We start from the raw sequence: 20,113 nt of genomic DNA, 5'->3' as shown, positions 1-20,113 counted from the left end.
GACATGCATTCCTGCTTTCTCTTTGTTTTTGCTTCTGACTTGGAAGGATTACTGTCTTGTCTTGGCTTTTTATTTCCCAGTGAGCCCTTTAGAGATAGCTTTAAATATATATATATACACATATATGTTTACATATAATTTATTCGTTTTTGGCTGTGCTGGTGTTCGGCGCTGCGTGCGGGCCTTTCTCAGTTACGGCAGGGAGGGCTGCTCTGCTGTGGTGCAGTGGCTTCTCTTTGCAGAGCGCAGAATCCAGGCCAAACCGGCTTCAGTGGTTGTGCCGGGCTGGTAGCCGTATGTGTGACTGCCAAGATTTTTTATTTTCTGTGCAAATTGTAATGAAACTTGAGCTTCTTGAAGATATAGCACTTTGGGGGCCCTTCTCTGATTCTCATGAGTTGGAAGTTTCAGGCATGACAGAAAATGGGGAATTGGAAGGTAGAACCTAAAGCCCAGAAGAGCTCTGGGCAGTTCAGAGAGGGCAGCACGCTTGCTTCTGCCTCAGCGAAGTACCTCTTATTTGGCCTTGTGTGAAGTCCAGTCTTCTCTCTGGAAGACACTAAAGATCATGCTCTTTCTGGATATTTTTACTTACTACTGTTGCAGATTGGACATTAGGAGAAGTGAATCCTGCCCCTAGCTTTGTTACGTAACAATGTCAGTGGGACAGACTGCAACCTGTCAGGTTCCAGAGCCACCATATCAAGTACGCTGTGAGCCCTTTTGCTTCAGAAATGGTTAAATACTAGGGCAAGTGTGCGACAGGTCTGAGACTCCAACCACACAGGCACTGGAAAGAAGCAGGTGCCAATGTTTCACACTGTGTAACCTCCTGTGTCCCGTGTAGACGTGAGCTTCATCCCCGCTGGGAGCTTGGCAAGGTTTAGAACCCTTTCTGCTATTGTTTCCACCTGCTAGCTTAAAAATAATTATCAACAAAGATCTGGAGTCGTGACGTGACTCACAGCTGTATAACTCTGTGGAGGGGCGACACCAGCTCTTACAATGCAATCCTTTCTTCTGGAACATTCCTGTCACACTAGGTATTGTTGGGAAGTTGGGCTACAGCAGCCTGGAAAGCATGCTCTTTTGAATGGAAGCAACTCCAGAGTCTCGTGGATATGGGTGCTCAGCTCTGTGGCTTGGGCTCTCACGGGCTGCTCTTCATCTCCTAGCTCTGCTCTACGACCTGAAGGTTCCCCGTTGGGACTTCCAGACTGGAAGGCAGTTACGCACCTCTCCTCTCTATGACCGGCTGGACGCGCAGGGAGCCAGGTGGATGGAGAAACATGGATTCGAGAGGCCAAAGTACTTCATACCACCAGACAAGGGTAAGAAGGCACGTTCTCATATTTGTTCTTTTTGTCCTCAGAATAATAAATCTTGGTTTGGTCTGGTTTTAAATCATGGATTTTTGGCTGTGTCGGGTCTCTGTTGCCGAGCTGGGGCGCTCTCAGCTGCACCCGTGGGGGCCGCGCTCCGGTTGTGGTGCACGGGTCTCGTTGCAGAGCACAGGCTCTAGGGCGCGGGCTCCGGGAGTTGTATGCACAGGTTTAGTTGCTCCATGGCATGTGGGATCTTCCTGGGTCAGGAATCAAGCCTGTGCCCCCTTATTGACAGGCAGATTCTTAACCACCGGACCACTAGGGAAGTCCTAAACCTTATTTTTAAATCAGTATAGCTCGACTGTGTTCCTGGGAGAATAAATAATAAAAACCAATTATACTGTCCTAAGCTATCAAGGAAACTCACCAGGACAAATCCCCTCCTTTTCCTTCTTCCTTTGGTTTTCTCTGTCCTATAGACCTCCTGGCCTTGGAGCAGAGCAAGACTTTCTACAAGCCAGACTGGTTTGAGATTGTGGAGTCCGAAGTCAAGTGCTGTAAGGAAGCCGTGTGTGTCATTGACATGTCCTCTTTCACAAAGTTTGAAATAACAGTAAGTATTTGAGAACCAAAGGAACAGACTTGGAAACATGCATGTTTATTATCTGCCTCTTGTTTATCATCTGTCACCTCAAAACTGATTCTGTAAGAACTCGGGTATATTTTAGTGTGTCAACTGAATTATAACATTTTCTGGAATTTGTAGCTCTTTGTTTCTGATTCTTTCTCTGCTTGTAGAGGCCCATTTGACACTAGAATCCGTAGCTAGCTTACCTGAGCTCCTTGCAGTGGGGTGAATCTGCAGATGTTGTTGCGCGAGGGCCAGCTAGTTGAATTTTCTCAGCAAGTGGCCTTGCATGTCAGGCCTCATTGCCAGCCAGAGGTTCTTACATCTGTTATCTCTGTTTCATTCCCCAACCCTACAGTCCACCGGGGATCAGGCATTAGAAATTCTCCAGTACCTCTTCTCCAACGACCTTGACGTGCCCGTGGGCCACATCGTGCATACCGGCATGCTCAACGAGCGTGGTGGGTACGAAAATGACTGCAGCATAGCCCGGCTGAGCAAGCGCAGGTGAGCCAGGCGCCGCCCCGCTCCCTCCGCACATGGCCCTAGAGGGCGTGGCCACTTCAGCAGGACCCCATTAATAACACTGAGAACAAAAAACATTTCATTAATGCATGGCCTGTTCATCAGCAGCGCCCGTGCATGCGCACGCACACACACACACCCCACTCCACCCCCCGACGAGGAGGGGGAAAAAAACGCACCAGATTATTTAAAACCTAGTGTGGAGAATTAGTTATTCTACTTGGAGAAAGTGCCTTATCTTACGTTAGTAGGCTGTGTGATTTCTTGGCACTAGCAGGACGCCAGAACCTTGCTTTGTCCTGATGTGGTGTGTCCTGAAAGTGAAGAGACCACTGGCCACGTTCTGTCCGTTGCTTTGACTCTAGCTGAGAACCCACTGCTTCCTGATCATTCTTCTGCCGCCTGGTTTTGATTACTTTTGGTCTCACTTTCAGTTTCTTCATGATTTCTCCAACCGACCAGCAGGTCCATTGTTGGGCTTGGCTTAAGAAGTACATGCCAGAAGACAGCAACCTGATTCTGGAGGATGTCACCTGGAAATACACTGGTAAGGGGCCCTCCAGGGTCAGGCGGCCCGCTGGGGTCAGGGGGCCCTCCGGGGTTGGCCGGCCCCGTAATCCAGGTTTGTCTTCTCCATTTGCCTTCTTCATATCTGATGTTCAGGAGTATCAGAATTAGCCTCTTGTAAGAGGCTCCTGGTCATAGCCAATCGATCCCTAGCGCTTCCCCACGTTGTAAGTAAAGCATGGGATGACGTATTGCTCCTCTGTGTTGTTACTGCTGTATCCCCTATAGTCAGCATCAGATCAGATCAGATCAGTCGCTCAGTCATGTCCAACTCTTTGCGACCCCATGAATCACAGCACGCCAGGCCTCCCTGTCCATCACCAACTCCCAGAGTTCACTCAGACTCACGTCCATCCAGTCAGTGATGCCATACAGCCATCTCATCCTCTGTCGTCCCCTTCTCCTCTTGCCCCCAATCCCTCCCAGCATCAGAGTCTTTTCCAATGAGTCAACTCTTCGTATGAGGTGGCCAGAGTACTGGAGTTTCAGCTTTAGCATCATTCCTTCCAAAGAAATCCCAGGGCTGATCTTCAGAATGGACTGGTTGGATCTCCTTGCAGTCCAAGGGACTCTCAAGAGTCTTCTCCAACACCACAGTTCAAAAGCATCAATTCTTCAGTGCTCAGCCTTCTTCACAGTCCAACTCTCACATCCATACATGACCACAGGAAAAACCATAGCCTTGACTAGACGAACCTTTGTTGGCAAAGTAATGTCTCTGCTTTTGAATGTGCTATCTAGGTTGGTCATAACTTTCCTTCCAAGGAGTAAGCGTCTTTTAATTTCATGGTTGCAGTCACCATCTGTAGTGATTTTGGAGCCCAGAAAAATAAAGTCTGACACTGTTTCCACTGTTTCCCCATCTATTTCCCATGAAGTGGTGGGACCGGATGCCATGATCTTCGTTTTCTGAATGTTGAGCTTGAAGCCAACTTTTTTACTCTCCACTCTAACTTTCATCAAGAGGCTTTTGAGTTCCTCTTCACTTTCTGCCATAAGGGTGGTGTCATCTGCATATCTGAGGTTATTGATATTTCTCCCGGCAATCTTGATTCCAGCTTGTGTTTCTTCCAGTCCAGCGTTTCTCATGATGTACTCTGCATAGAAGTTAAATAAGCAGGGTGACAATATACAACCTTGACGTACTCCTTTTCCTATTTGGAACCAGTCTGTTGTTCCATGTCCAGTTCTAACTGTTGCTTCCTGACCTGCATGCAGATTTCTCAAGAGGCAGATCAGGTTGTCTGGGATTCCCATCTCTTTCAGAATTTTCCACAGTTTATTGTGATCCACACAGTCAAAGGCTTTGGCATAGTCAATAAAGCAGAAATACATGTTTTTCTGGAACTCTCTTGCTTTTTCCATGATCCAGCAGATGTTGGCAATTTGACCTCTGGTTCCTCTGCCTTTTCTAAAACCAGCTTGAACATCTGGAAGTTCACGGTTCACATATTGCTGAAGCCTGGCTTGGAGAATTTTGAGCATTACTTTACTAGCATGTGAGATGAGTGCAATTGTGCGGTAGTTTGAGCATTCTTTGGCAATGCCTTTCTTTGGGATTGGAATGAAAACTGACCTTTTCCAGTCCTGTGGCCACTGCTGAGTTTTCCAAATTTGCTGGCATATTGAGTGCAGCACTTTCACAGCATCATCTTTCAGGATTTGGAATAGCTCAACTGGAATTCCATCATCTCCACTAGCTTTGTTCGTAGTGATGCTTTCTAAGGCCCACTTGACTTTACATTCCAGGATGTCTGGCTCTAGGTCAGTGATCACTCCACTGTGATTATCTGGGTCGTGAAGATTTTTTTGTATAGTCCTTCTGTGTATTCTTGCCATCTCTTCTTAATATCTTCTGCTTCTCTTAGGTCCGTACCATTTCTGTCGTTTATCAAGCTCATCTTTGCATGAAATGTTCCTTTGGGATCTCTGGTTTTCTTGAAGAGATCCCTAGTCTTTCCCATTCTGTTGTTTTCCTCTGTTTCTTTGCATTGATCACTGAAGAAGGCGTTCTTATCTCTTCTTGCTATTCTTTGGAACTCTGCATTCAGATGTTTATATCTTTCCTTTTCTCCTTTGCTTTTCCCTTCTCTTCTTTTCACAGCTATTTGTAAGTCCTCCCCAGACAGCCATTTTGCTTTTTTGCATTTCTTTTCTATGGGAATGGTCTTGATCCCTGTCTCCTGTACAGTGTCACGAAACTCATTGCATAGTTCATCAGGCACTCTATCAGATCTAGGCCCTTAAATCTATTTCTCACTTCCACTGTATAATCATAAGGGATTTGATTTAGGTCATACATGAATGGTCTAGTGGTTTTCCCTACTTTCTTCAATTTAAGTCTGAATTTGGCAATAAGGAGTTCATGGTCTGAGCCACAGTCAGCTCCTGGTCTTGTTTTTGCTGACTGTATAGAGCTTCTCCATCTTTGGCTGCAAATCAGAGTGCAAATATTTGTTGAATTAACGGACGACTCATTATTAAATTATTTTAATTCATCATGTAAGTATTGTTTTCATCACAATTTCCCCTTAGTTTTTGTTTTTTTTTAGTAAGTAAATACTTCTTAAGGATAGTTAACTTATTTCCTGATTATCTCCCCCTCAGCAGTCCTCTCATGGAGCAGCCCTTTCTCTTCTGCCCCCTAATTCCAGCTTAACCCCTCCCTGCTTCTCACTTAAAGGACCCTTGCCTCGCCTCCACTAGAGGCGAGTTCATCGTAGCAAATATGATGGCCTTCTTGCTACCAGATTGGAAAACTAGAAGCTTATGGAAGCCAGCCTGTTTTCCAGTCTGTCTGAGGGTATCTGATATATGATGTGCTCAGCTGCTGTCACAGATCCCGGCAAAGGGGCAGCTCTCCTCGGGCTCTCCTGTTACTGATTTATGTTTGGGGCTTTTCCATCACACACCTGCACTGGGAAGAGGAGGGGAGCGGGACCTATGCAGGTGTTCAGGGCCAGCCCTGGGAGTGGACTCCTGTCCTCTGGCCTCATGCTCCCAGTCTCCCTGCAGAGGAGGCTGTAGAGGCTCGTCTTCCTTTGTACCCAGAAGAGGCCACAACTGGCCAGGCTCTCACATGCCAGGAGTCAGTGGCAGCACTTAGCAGCCTTGTCAGAAGTGTGTTTGCCAGAATCTAGGTGCATCCTAGGACTGCCTAAACACAGGAAGGTTTTCACGGTCTTGCCACCCAGACCCGGCCATAGGTGAGCAAGTCCAGAACAGACCTTCCCCATTGGCTCAGCTGTTCACCTGGAGCAGCCAGACATGTCCTGTTCTTTCCCCTTTAGCCCTCAACCTGATTGGTCCTCGAGCTGTAGACGTGCTGTCCGAGCTGTCCTATGCCCCCATGACTCCAGACCACTTCCCAAGTCTGTTTTGCAAGGTGAGTACTGGAAAACTTCTAGTTTTTAAATAAGCAGGGAATGTTCTTATATAGAGATTACAATTACATGTTCTCATTATGGTGTTAACATCCACAGAGTGTGTTCTTATGTTAAGCAAACAAAATGAGCATATCCACTGTTTTCCATTCTTGACAGTCTTCTTATTTAATAAACTTGATGTCGTTAAAGTGGACCTAACTTTTCTCAATATCAGTTCTATATATTTTTTGCTTTCTGAGAAAGTGAAAGTCGCTCAGTCGTGTCTGACTCTTTGACCCCATGGACTGTATAGTCCACGGAATTCTCCAGGCCAGAATACTGGAGTGGATAGCCTTTCTCTTCTCCAGGGGGATCTTCCCAACCCAGGGATCAAACCCAGGTCTCCCACATTGCAGGCGGATTCTATACCAGCTGAGTCACAAGGAAGCCCAAGAATATTGGAGTGGGTAGCCTATCCCTTCTCCAGGAGATCTTCCCGACCCAGGAATTGAACTGGGGTCTCCTGCATTCAGGCAGATTCTTTCCCAGCTGACCTATCAGGGAAGCCCATTGCTTTCTGTAGCAGTGGATTACATTTTTATGTTGTAATATTATGACACTGATGCCAAGAAACACCAGCCAAGGTCAGGTCCCTTCTCTCCATGCAGAGCTTCCTCTTTTCCACACACAAAGTAACTTCTGTGTATGTGGTGCCCCTTCAGATAAGAAATGGCTAGGTGAATCCCTAAACAACATACGTAGTTTTCTTTCTTATACTTGGCAACTAGATCTGAGTGAAACAAAGTGCAACTGAGTGAAAGGAAGGACAGCTGAACACTCTGGGAAGCAGCAGATGGAGAGGTCCGCACAGACCAGTGTTTTGGCAACTGTCACAGGCAGCTCTGTGACAGTTACTGATGGGGTGCTCTTTGAAGTTCAGACTGAAGTCAGGTTCCTCTTAAGTGACTGCACAGCTCTCTCTCCTCTGTGGCACAGTTAAAACAGCAGAAAGCTCTGTTAGCTGTCGGCCGGCCCTGTCAGAGCCCTTTCTTTGCTCAGAAGAGGCTTGCCCACACCTTTGTGCCTCAGCACACGGCCCCAACCTGCTCCCCACGGAGGCGGCCTGCTGGGGGCCGTCTGGGGCTCCGCACACCCCACCACAGAGCACGGTTGAGTCAGAGGCCCTTTTGGGTCACTGCTGCTGGAAACATGTTCAGAACACGGGGAGCTCAGTGTCTGCCCCCAGGGTAGCAGGTGAACCAGCGTCTTCTCTGGGGCAGGTGCCCAGGGCTGGTCTGCCAGGTCTGCCAGGGAGCATTTGCCTGCTCTTCATAGCTCCTGACGTCTTGACTAAAACTACAGCAGATCTTCAGCAGGACTTTGTGGAGAGAAGTGTTTCCTGCTTGTCCAAGACTGCCTCCACTCCCCCAGCGGCTGGGCTGGCACTCCTGAGCTGGGCGTTAAGAGGCTGGGCTATGCGCTTAGTGACCCCATTGCCTGGAAACAGACCATCAGGGAAGAAATTGCTTCATTCACATGTGTCTGTCTCCTCCAGGGTCAGACGCAGGGAGGGTGCAGAGCTAATGAGAGGGCTCCTGAGACCTTCATCCTCTGACACCTCCACGGTGACCCCCTCCCTTGGTCTCCACAGGAGATGAGCGTGGGCTACGCCAATGGGATCCGGGTGATGAGCATGACGCACACGGGCGAGCCGGGGTTCATGCTCTACATCCCCATAGAGGTAAGCGCCACGGGGCGGGGGTGGGGGTGCGCAGAGAGCCCGTCTGCCAGCCTTCCTCGCTGCGGTCAGCTGCGTGAGAGAGGGTGTGACATTTTTACTGTTTTCTGTAGGTCTAGAACATTCACATGGTCTAAAATTAAACATCTCTAAAATGTGTTCAGCGCCACTGACCAGTTCTCACCAGCCACCAGGAGTGATATAATTGTTAGTTTATATCACGTCAGAGTTTTGTACGTATGGAAGCAAGTTCAAAGACATCTTCACAACCCCTTTTTAGAAACACAAGTGGAAGCATACTGCACTTCTTCATCTTGATTGTTTTACCAAACAGTTTACAGATCTTCACCTGCCAGGACCTAAGAAAGAGCTTCCTTTTCCTTTTTTCCTTCATTTTTTAATAAAAGTGCTACAGTATTCCATTATATAGTTCAATCATTTATTTTAAAAATATTTATTTGGCTGTGCTGGGTCTTAGTTGCAACATGTTGGATCTTCAGTCTGTTGCAGCACATTCTTTGACCAGGGATGGAACCCAGGCCTCCTGCATTGGGAGTGCAGAATCTTAGCCACTGGACCCCCAGGGAAGGCCCTGAATCATAGTTTAACTAGTCTGCTATTAATAGACATTTATGGGGTTTCTCATCCTTGGCTGTTATAAAAAGTTTCGCAGTGTACAAGAGTCCCTTTTTCTTTATTGCTTGTACCAGCACCAGGCTGTCACTCTTTGGGCCGATGGGTGCAAAGCAGTTTGTCAGTGCAGTTTTATGCAAGAGATCAAGCTGCTTTTCAAAACCCGGCTCCCTCTGAGTAAAAGCCTGTCCGCAGGCCCGCACTGCTCCGCCTGCCCTTCTCGGGGCTGCTCCTATCTCCCGTCTTCCTGGCTCTCGCTCCCGGCCCTTCACTCCCTGCTGGGCGAACGTCTGAAGCCTCGGGGCCCTTCCGCCTGCCCTCAGCTGTCCTTGGCAGTCTGTCCTTCATAGTGCCACCAGGCTGAGGGCCACACCTGCTTCAGGTCTGGTCTCGCCTCGCCTTCTTGATGAGACCTTCTTTAAAGCTGCATCCACCAGCCCCCTCCTCCCTAGCCCCCTTCCCTGTTTTTCTTCAGGGTGCTTACCAGTGTCTCTCAGAATATATATTTTCTTTATTTTGTTCAACAGTTTACCCGTTTTAAATACAGGTTTGCTGAACGCAGAGTTATTTAACTTCTGTATCACCAGCACAGAGGAGCTTGGCACATAGTAAATGCTTAGTAAGTGCTGTATGAATGAATGTTCTGGCTCTATCTTTTGTCCATTTGTGTATTAAATTATTAGTCTTTTTACCTAATTTCTCTGAACCAGACAGTCCTTACTGTTAAGTTGTAAATTTTTTTTTCCATTTGTCTTGATTTGTTGTTGTTGTTTTTACCATGTTGAAGGGTTTTTTTCATTTTACTTTTTATTATGGAAAATGTTCCGTATGTTGCAAAAACAAATTTATTTTTTTGGTAGGTGAATTGATCAACCTTTTGTGGCTTCCAAACTTTGATACATAGAACGGGCTTCCCCACCCCAGAGTTATAAAATTTTTCCTCTTTTCTTCTGGTGTTTTCAGGTTTTTTTTAAATTTATTTATAGTTTGTGTTATTGCTATTTAGGGGTTTGTGGGGCTTTTTAAATATTTAAATGCACGAACCTTTTGCACTGTCTCTTGGTACACTTTATGAGCTGTGGATCAAGCTATTTTTTCTAACATGGATAACCAATCAGCATGAGATTCTACCTTTATCACATATTAAGTTGCTACATTTGGGTATATTTCTGGACCTTTATTCTGTTTTGTTTATCCAGGACCACATTATCTTAATTATTGAGTCTTTATTGTTCATTTTAATACTTGGTAATGCTTTCCTCCTTCACAGCTTGGAAAACTCTGGAAAGTAATTCCTATTTCCTTATGCTCCCTCATAAACATTTATAATCATCTAGTTAAAAACACCCTGATTTGGGGTGTTGTGTTACGTTTGTCAGTTAGGAAGAATTGACACTCTTACGTGTGTTGAATATTACAATCAGAATGTACCTTTTTTATTTGGGTTTGTGTGTGTGTGTTGCGGTCCTTTAATGGACCGGAACCTGGTAGTCTGGAGTCGACAATAAGAAAGTGAAAGAAAGAGAGAAAGAAGCTAATATTCCCTGGTTTACGCAGAGAACCAATAAAACCCTTGAACAGGGCTTGCACCACTCATGAAGGCACAGGGTGTCCTCTCGAAGAGGTCTTGAAAGCCCAGGCAGGAGAGTGAGCTTGGCGGGTTTCCACGCTCCAGAGAATTAGCTGGAGGGAGGGAGAGAGAGAGAGAGACACGGGGACCCAGGCCTCTGGTGGAGCAGGGGTGCTTTAGTGATCTTTCTGTGAGTACATATAGGCTGTTGTGCAAGGAGTTTCTTTCGACAATGATAAAGATCAGAAAACCAGACGTACAGCAACTGTTATCAAGGAAACAAGGAATTAACAGTGGTCATGATTCAGAAGACAATCCATATCTCAAGAAAAAGAGTCGTGACTAAGCAGTTTTGTTGTAAGGAGAATGTTTACTGAAGGAAATCCACGCATGCGTTTTATCTCATGACCTCAGTCCTGGGAGCAGCGTGCTGCTCCAGTCATTACCAGGAACTGATAAGGAACAAAGGATTTATGAGAGACAGAAAAGAGCACACAGGAATCCTCCTGTTAAACATTCCCTAACGTGTGTGTGACCTTCAGAGGTATTTTGAAGTTTTCCTCATGTAGATGTTATAAATTTATATGAATAATATTTTGGTGGTGTTGCTATTGTGAATAGGAAGGGTATCTTTATTCTAGTATCTTCTAGGTGATTATGATTTCTAAAAGCTTTTTTCTTTTGTTTATTAATGCTTTAACCTGTTTCCTTCCTAAACTGTCTTACTGTTTATAGCTGTTTTTTAGTTGTTTCTCTGGAATTTCCAGAGTTCAGTCTGACCATATACAAATAGTAATCATTTTTCTTGTTTCTTAACAATTTTATTCCTGCATTTTCTTTCCTGTGTCCAGTTGTGACAAGTAGCATTGATCCTCAGCATCCTCACGTTCTTGACATCAGTCATGTTACTCATGGTATTAGGTTTCCTTTTAATTATTACATGAAGCATGGATTTGCCATCCCATCAAATTTCATCTGCTTTTTCACACTCAAATGTTACAATTTGAGAAGAGCTGATACACATATAGCTGGCACATTTTGCCTGTACCGACAGGGGATCAGCTGTGACTATCAGGTCACTGAGGTGTGACCACCCGCTCCCGGGTCATTAATCAGCAAAGCCCATCAGGAGGGGGAAGCTCTGTTTTCCACCTCATTCTCTTGGGCTGGTCCCATTCTTACTCATGTTTTCCATGAGTCCAAGAGGTAATTTTTGCACTGCTTGGGTTCTTTTCAAGCTGGTTTTTGTCCTCAAGAAGGTTATACTTGTCTCTTAGAGGAGATGGCTTCCAGAAGCATGGTGGCAGACGGCAGATTATTTACCCTCAATCCCTGGCATTTAGTGAGAAAGTGAGTAAATGGTGGGGACCTACTTTTCCCTTTGCTCTTCTCTAGTCCAAGACTAATAACTTGCTTTCAGTCTTTTCTTCTCTGTCTTCCTCTTAACTCAGACACAGAGCATTCAGCTTGAGACACTGAACCCACCTAAGATACGGCTCATTCTTACTCTCCTTGCCCAGCCAGTCCCCACTGGTCTCCTCCACCCACCTTTGCTATCTCCAGTGTTTGACTTACACACATACCACAGGCTGTGTTGTACCAATAGCCCAGACTCCCTTGTCCACATCTAAAATCGTCTTGACCACATTGTTCTGTTTAGTCGAGGCCTGTTTGGCTGCAGTAGTACAGTTTATAGAGCCATATACATTAAAGAATTGCAATACCGATGAAGCTGCTTTTCCTTGTTCCCCCCCGTTATATTGAGATATAATTTATATACATTGTTGTTTAAGATTCAGGTGGACAGTATAATGGACTGACTTACATAGACTTAGCATTCACTATCTCATACAGCGTCAATAAAAAAGAGAGAAAAATTGTTTTCCTGTGATAACTCCTCTCAGGATTTACTCTTAACTTTCATGTGTATCATACAGCAGCGTCAACTGTAGTCACATGTACACCACATCCCTAGTGCCTGCCTTACAAGGAAGCTTCTACCTTTTGACCACCTTCCTCCAGTCCTCACCCCTCTACCTACCGGTAACCACCTGGTCTCTTGTTCTATGAGTTTGGGTGCTATTTTGGGGGTTTTTTGGTGTTTTTTTTTTTTTTTTAAGATTCCACACGTAAGTGTGGATTATATAACATCTGTCTTTCTCATTCTTCTGTGTCTTGTTTTCTCTGAGTTACAGTTTTTAAAGTAAACAGTATTGTTGTTGTTGGGCTTCAGGCTTAACATAGTATGTTTAGATTATTTGCTTTCAATTTGGAAAACTTTCTGCTCATTTAAGTTATCTGGTACTTAAACATATCTGGAACCAAAAACAAAGCAGTGTGAGAGACTGGATGCTGCGGGACGTGGTAGGAGGGCTCTGCTTTCTGGGGTCCTCTGTGACCTGCTCCAGGGCTAAGATGCCACAGTTGGTGTGACAGATCAGAGTTGTGCATGCACGCCTAGAGTTACATGGAAATCTAGTTTCACAGCGTGGGCCAGTGCACGAGGGAAGGACCAGGGTTGGGGAGCAGGGGCAAGAGAACACGGCGGGGAGGATGCGTGGCTGCCGGAGAGGCGGTTACGAGATTGGTTGTTTGCTGAGTGGTAAGAGAGCTTCTGTGAGTTATGTCGTGCTGCTGTGTACTTAGATCCTAGACACTGTAGAGAAGTGAGGAGACGGATGCTGCTTTTCTGGAGCTTAAGTCTGGGCTGTGGCAGTGGGGCTCCTGAGGATTATAGCCAACCTCCTGCCCTGTCCAGGTAGCAGGGACAGCCAGCCGCGCGCCATGTTCAGTGCTGAAGGTCTGCTCATTACTGACCTCTCGTCTCTCCCTCTAGTACGCCCTGCACGTATACAATGAAGTGATGAGCGTGGGGCAGAAATACGGAATCCGGAATGCTGGGTATTACGCTCTTCGTAGTCTCCGAATTGAGAAGTTTTTTGCCTTCTGGGGTCAGGACTTAAACACCCTCACCACACCCCTGGAATGCGGAGGAGAGTCTCGGGTGAAGTTAGACAAGGTATTGTACTCGCGTGCTGACTCCACTCCGCCCTCAGCTCTCCAGGCAGGGAGCCTGCAGGGGAACAGGTGTGCAGGGGCTGAGGCCTCAGGATGCCTGAGGGGTAAAACACTGACTAAGGAAACACGACAGATAGACAACACGTGTTTGGGGCACTGCACTCTGTTTTAGACTGAGTGCTTTCTGGGCAGTTTTTCAGAGTTGGTTATGGCGATTCATTAACCTGCCACAAACATACAAATGAGTCACATTACATTCAACTTCCTAATTTTTTTTCATTTCAAAAGTAATATATGAAAATGCTCTTTTTTTCTTTATAGGAAATATGTTTATTGTTGATCATGGCAATTCAAAAATATTCGTTAAATCACCATTTAAGAGGATAAAATTCTCTTTCCCCACTCTGAGCCCCCCCAGCCCTCCTGCCAGCTTGACCAGAAGCACAGTGTCCTGTCTCCCTGTAGAGCATCCGTGCAGAGCATGCAGAGGAGTCTCCCTTCACTGCTTTCTTAATTGTGGTGCTTGGGCCCTACACACTTGGTATATTGCACCTGACTTTTTTCACTTAACAAAATCTCTTAGCAGTCATTCTCTACCAAACAACATAGTAGACCTCTGCTGCTCTTTTTGTGTGATTAGGTAAGTATTTTTCTCTGATATAAAATTAAAGAATACTCAATTTGGAAAATAGGGAAAAACAAAATTAAAATCACTCTTTTTTTTTTTTTTCAGACACAATCACTGTTAAGTTTATTTTAGGGAAGAATGAGGGGAAGGGATAGTTGGGGAGTTGGGATGGATGTGAACACACAGCTATATTTAAAATAGATAACCAGCAAGGACTTACTGTATAGCCTAGGGAACTCTGCTCAGTTTTAAGTGGCAGCCTGGGGTGGTGGGTAGGGGATAGACACATATATGGATCTGTGTATGGATACGTATATATGGATAGACGCATATATAGGTCTGTGTATGGATACGTATATATGGATAGACGCATATATGGATCTGTATGGATACGTATAGATGGATAGACGCATATATGGATCTGTGTATGGATACGTATATATGGATAGACGCATACATGGGTCTGTATGGATACGTATAGATGGATAGACGCATACATGGATCTGTGTATGGATACATATATATGGATAGACACATACATGGATCTGTGTATGGATACATATATATGGCTGAGTCCCTTCACTGTTCACCTGAAACTATCACAACATTGTTATCTGCTGTCGGTCCAGTTCACTTCAGTTGCTCAGTCATGTCTGACTCTGCGACCCCATGGACTATAGCACGCCAGGCTCCCTGTCCGTCACCAACTCTCAGAGTTTGCTCAAACTCATGTCCATTGAGTCGGTGATGCCATCCAACCATCTCATCCTCTGTCGTCCCCTTCTACTCCTGCCTTCAGTCTTTCCCAACATCAGGGTCCATTCCAGTGAGTCAGCTCTTCGCATCAGGTGGCCAAAGTATTGGAGGTTCAGCATCAGTCCTTCCAATGAATATTCAGGACTGATTTCCTTTAGGATGGACTGGTTTGAGCTCTTTGTAGTCCAAGGGACTGCAGTTGGCTATATTCCAATTAATTGGCTAATCAATTAATATATCCCAATTAATTGGAATATTATATTGGAGTTAATATTCCAAATAATTGGAATATCCCAATATATTAATTGGCTATATTCCAATATAAAATGAAATTAAAAAATTTTTTTTATTCTGCTTTTTTGTACATATGCATAAATATATATGCATACAATATATAAATGGACTTTTTGTTGAGATTATATAAAAACATTGCTTTTCTAAAACAGTTCCAACAAGCACTTTTAAGTGTAGATTTTTCTGCCTGTTTTTTTCTGTGTGGTCTCATGATTGAAATGTGTTTAGAAAACAAAACGATGTGTACCTGTGCTGTTACAAGGATCCTCTGAAGGTGTCTCGTGTTGGGAACACAGGTTTCCCGCACAGTGGGAAGCCCACATTCTCCAGCGCGTGCAGCGGGGAGGGAGGGAGGGGCGGTGCTCCGCGGTTACGCCGGGGCCTGACGGTCTGCGCCGCTTCTTTTTCCTAGGGCGTGGATTTCATCGGGCGCGACGCGCTGCTGCAGCAGAGGCAGAATGGGGTATACAAGCGCCTCACCATGTTCATCCTGGACGACCACGACACAGACCTGGACCTCTGGCCGTGGTGGGGGGAGCCCATTTACCGGAATGGGCGGTATGTGGGCAAGACCACCAGCAGCGCCTACGGCTACACCCTGGAGCGCCACGTGTGTCTCGGCTTCGTGCACAACTTCTCCGAGGACACAGGGGAGGAGCAGGTGGTGACAGCGGATTTCATCAACCGGGGAGAATATGAGATTGACATTGCAGGACACCGGTTCCAGGCCAAGGCCAAGCTGTACCCGGTCCCCTCCCTCCTCACCCACAAGCGCCGGAAGGAGGACGTGGAGCTAAGTGACTTGCACGGGAAGTGAGGCCGGGGGGCCTCGCTGCCACCCCTCCTTCTCACCATCATAGGGGCTTTTCTCCTCCTCCTGACCCCTCCCTCTTCTTGAGTTAAGCTTGGCCTCCCATCTCTTCTCTCCTGGTAGACTTTTTCCGCTTTTAACTCTCCCTTTGCTCCCTCCTCTCTCCCTCCATCTCCTCCTCCCCCTGCGTCTCCCATCTCCTGATACTCTGGGCTGGTCGCCACTACTCCACCTCTCAGGTTCCCGTGGTGGCAGAGGATAGGAGCAGACTCCTTGTGAGGTGGGTTGTGCTGACAGCCTGACTTCATGTGCTGTGTCTTGAAGCAAGGCAGGCTGCAGGCTAAGTGTCCATCTCCGTGGAGCTGTTTCCTTGGAAGAACCTGTGAATTCTGTGGGTTGCCGTCATGGAACAGCTTATGCCTTTCAGCCGGGCAGGTCGTCCTCCCGTTCCTTTGTGCTGCGGGTTGGCTCCGTGAGCCCTCTGTCAGGAGGATGACCACCTACCTCGCTGATGAGAGAGGCATCGTGAGGGCAATACCTGGGGGTTAGCAGAGATAAACAGTTAACCCTCCTGGGTCTCCCCACTGACCCAGTTATCAGACTGTTGGGCAAGCACCACCTGCCTGTAAGTTTCTTCATCTCTTGCTAACCTCTACAGTGAGGGGGTTTTGGTTGGTTTGTTTGACTGAGTAGACAAGTAAGCCACACTGTTTGAAGAGAAAGGCCAGTTTGCCTTCTGGGTTGCTTTTCCCAGCTGACAGAGTCTGACCTCAAAGTACAGCTCAGCAATGCTGAGTCTTCTAGAAACAGTGCTGCTTTTCCTTCAGCTCCTCACAGTTCAGTCACCCCACCTTGATGATCCTCTTCTCCAAGCCCACGCAACTTTCAGGTCAGCCTCCCATGTCCCTGCCACAGGAGCCGCTGGCTCAGCAGACCTTCTCCCCATTTAGAGCAGGGCAAGGGAGACAGGCTGGGCACCCTGGTTGAGGGAGTGAGCCTGGGGCCATGTTGAGTGGGCGGGAGCCACTGGGACCCCGGGTCTGGCTTCCCCTACAGAGAAGAGAGAGAGCCACATGGAGGTGCCCTCTGCTCCCAGTGTGGGGAGAGTGTGTTACCTGAGCCCAAGGTCTGCTTCCATCTTCTCTTTCCAGCCATCTCTCCACATCTTCTGGAATAGAAAGCGACTGGGGTAAGAAGGCCCTGCTCGCTTTAAGCATTGCCTGTGTTTGCTTAAGATCTCCCGGACTATGATATCCATCCCCACATGTCATTTCCCCTTGCAGACAAATTGCTGCTAGAGACTTGAACCGTAGCCTTTGGTGTCTTGGCTGCCTTAGTCCTGACAGGTCTGTAAGTATATTCAAGATGATCCTTTCATGTTATTAGAGAAGCTTAAACTTCTCAGATCTCTGCCTACTCTGGCATTTCTCTGGGATTTCTGTTTACCCACTTGATCACTGACTTCAGTGTCCACCTTCTTACAAGGTCTTCACTGATTAATGAGGGAGTACATGATTAGAAATCTGTTGGGGGTTTGGTATTTTGATGTAAATGTGTATTTAACGAGTTGAGAGATGCTGCTTCCAGGCAGAGAGGAGGGGTGCTGCCCAGCTGGAGAGCACAGAACAGCAGTCATGAAACTTGAGGGAGCAGGACATGAGCCCTCGCCAACGCAGGTGTTGGCCGGCTGACTGACCCAGGAAGATGGAGACTGATGTAGAACTAAAGGTATCCCATGCTCGGCACCACTGCAAAGTTGTCTTTATAAATTAAAATTTATTTGGGACTGAATCCAAAGGAAACTCTAGATTTTAGATTTATGTGTAAAGTACGAGATGTTAAGATTCTGGGGGCAGCACTTGTTTTTTGAGTGCCCTGAAACTTACGTATTTACCTTCTGGCACTTTACATTCACCCTGGAAGTCTCCTTTGTTTCATTGAAATAGGCAATATGAATCTGGTAGGTTTCTCTGTTTGGTCCTAAACTGAAGAGAGTGACTCTTTCCTGCCTCAGGCATGGTTGACAATCAAAACATCCTCATTTCTGTATCACTTCCTTGGGGACTGGACCCGTGACAACTCATCTCTTTCTTCCTGGAGACTCGAGGGTTTGTTGAAGGGGTGGCTGGACTCTTTGTTTTAGATGGATGAACTTTCTTCTCTGAAATGATTTGTCTTGCGAGAGGGGGTCCACAATCTTCTCAGCATATTCAGTTGAATCGTTTTGAACCTAGAAATACAAAGTGTGTTGGCTTCAAACAGATGGAGAATCCAGGCTGCAAGTCTACCGGGCGTCTTCTCCCTTGAGATAAGCCCCTAGTTACTTGTACCACGTGTAAGTCCCATGGTCATGTGATTGACGTTGAAGATTTCTTGTCTGTGATGAAAGCTCTAATTGAGAAGGTTTTCACACACAAAAAAAGGGACAAGAAACCTACCTGCCTGGGTAGCCCATTTGATGTCTCTTAGCTTGTGTTTTGGTCACACAGCACTGCGTGGGCAGGACGTGCTCCAGGAGACAGAACCAAACAGTTCCCACAACATTCAGGTGCTCTTCTGGGGAGTCCCTGTACCCCCTAAATGCACGCTATGCCATTTAGCCTAGTGATTAACCCCAGTCTCACCTTGGCCCCAGAGTTCCCATTTCTACTGGAGCAGCACCAAGTCACTTCTGCTCTATTCTCTTCAGGAGGCATGCAGTCCTTGGACTCTACCTCCTTGTACAGACCAAGAGTTTTAGCTGCATCTCTTCTTTCCTGGGCTGTTGCTTCCAAGAAAGTAACGAAACGTGAAGAATAACTCTTCAGCTTGCTTCTTTCCCCTGCCTTTGCATGCATTGGAGATGTTAATCCTGTCCCCCACCACCACATGTGTGGCTGGAGTGACAGGCACTTCTGAAAAGTGATTTTGTGTCACTGAAGAGATGACCCCCCTCCTTGATTTCCGCCTCCAAAACCACTATATCAGCTGGCTTTCAGGCATTAACTACAAGGTCCTTTTTGTGTCTCTTTGTTGCCTCTTGGCCAGTGTAGTCAGCAAGGATCGTCTTTAGTATCCAAGGTAGAGATCTGGTCAACAGTGTTGAATACTCAAGTACAGCCTACTATTTCCTTTCTTTCTGCACATCCATCCACACTCATCCCTCACAAACCTTGATATGAGCAGCATTTTCTCAACATCATACAGAGGAAGTTCCTCCTGAGCGAGGACTCTTCCTCCTGCACGTCATGTGCAGGCATGTGGCCTCAAGCACAGCGGAGTGGGAGAGAGAGACGGCAGGTGAAGTACACAGCAGTGACCAGGCCGGGCAGTGAGTCCTGAGGGGACTAGGGCTCCCCTGTGAGCATGTGCCCCACACCCCTGCCACTCTGTCCTCCACGTTATGGTGCTGAGTTAGCTGTAAGGCTCCTTCATTGTCACTCTGGGGCTGGCATCTGCAGCCCCTCACCACTACAGATACACTATTTTTTAAGAGGACTGAGTATTTTTGTATGTCTTTGCCTTCTCTTTGTCCATTAAACACGAGTTGTTCCTTGTATAATATGATTCTTCTCTGAGCAAAACCCTTGGAGAATTAACACATTTCTTCATGGGCCATTTTTCTCATGATATTTAGATACACCTGTTTTTATCCTTTGCAGACTTCCTCCCTTCTCATTTTTCTGTCTCTCAAGGACAGAAATTATAAGTCATGGAGGGGATACTTTTAGCACCTGTTTCAACAGATTGATGCCAGGATTCCCTTTGCACACCAGGAACTGGGGCTTGGGGCCCTCCTCCACCCAGCCATGTTCTAGTGCCTTACACTCCAGAGCGTCACACGGCGGGCAGAAACAGAAGGACCTTCAGCAGGCAGGTGTGGTGGGGTTGAAAGCTTCCACAGCTCATTCCAGTGAAGGGTTTTCCAGCAGCACAGCTAACACTACTCTCTGGTCAACCCCTGGGATGTATGAAAACGCCACGGTAACTAGTGTAACGGCTACAAATCATTCTTTGCGTTTGTAAATGTGCAGTTCAGCTCAGCCCTTTCCCACCCCTGTCAGCATGTGGTCCTGCAGCTGTGCGAGGCCCTTTAGTAAACGGGATCTTTCTCCTGCACCCTGGGGATGACAGGCACCCAGGGTGACTGAGCGTTTCTGCCCCCGTGAATGCGGCATTAACTTTGTGCACTGTGTTTCTATCAAGCCAGATTTCAATTAAGGTTTTCTTTTCATGTTACTAAGTTTGTAAATGAATAAACATTTTCTCTACTCTT

General features: G+C 46.5%; 1 protein-coding gene across 3 annotated transcripts in view; it reads left to right on the top strand.

Annotated features, from left to right (window-relative positions):
• Nucleotides 1-20,113, top strand: part of PDPR (pyruvate dehydrogenase phosphatase regulatory subunit) — a 44,397-nt gene extending 24,284 nt beyond the window's left edge. For 2 of the 3 annotated variants that reach the window (XM_059876519.1, XM_005218324.5), the window contains exons 11-18: nt 1,176-1,331; nt 1,805-1,938; nt 2,312-2,460; nt 2,913-3,025; nt 6,336-6,430; nt 8,062-8,151; nt 13,188-13,370; nt 15,460-20,113. In XM_059876519.1, the coding sequence (XP_059732502.1) occupies nt 1,176-1,331; nt 1,805-1,938; nt 2,312-2,460; nt 2,913-3,025; nt 6,336-6,430; nt 8,062-8,151; nt 13,188-13,370; nt 15,460-15,864 (1,325 nt within the window). In that variant the 3' untranslated portion in view covers nt 15,865-20,113. 3 annotated transcript variants of the gene reach the window in all.

This window comes from Bos taurus, chromosome 18 (assembly GCF_002263795.3).
Source record: "Bos taurus isolate L1 Dominette 01449 registration number 42190680 breed Hereford chromosome 18, ARS-UCD2.0, whole genome shotgun sequence".
In the NCBI taxonomy this organism is placed as follows: Eukaryota; Metazoa; Chordata; class Mammalia; order Artiodactyla; family Bovidae; genus Bos; species Bos taurus.
Note: the sequence above shows the minus strand (reverse complement) of the source record. Positions and strands in the feature narration are given on the sequence as shown.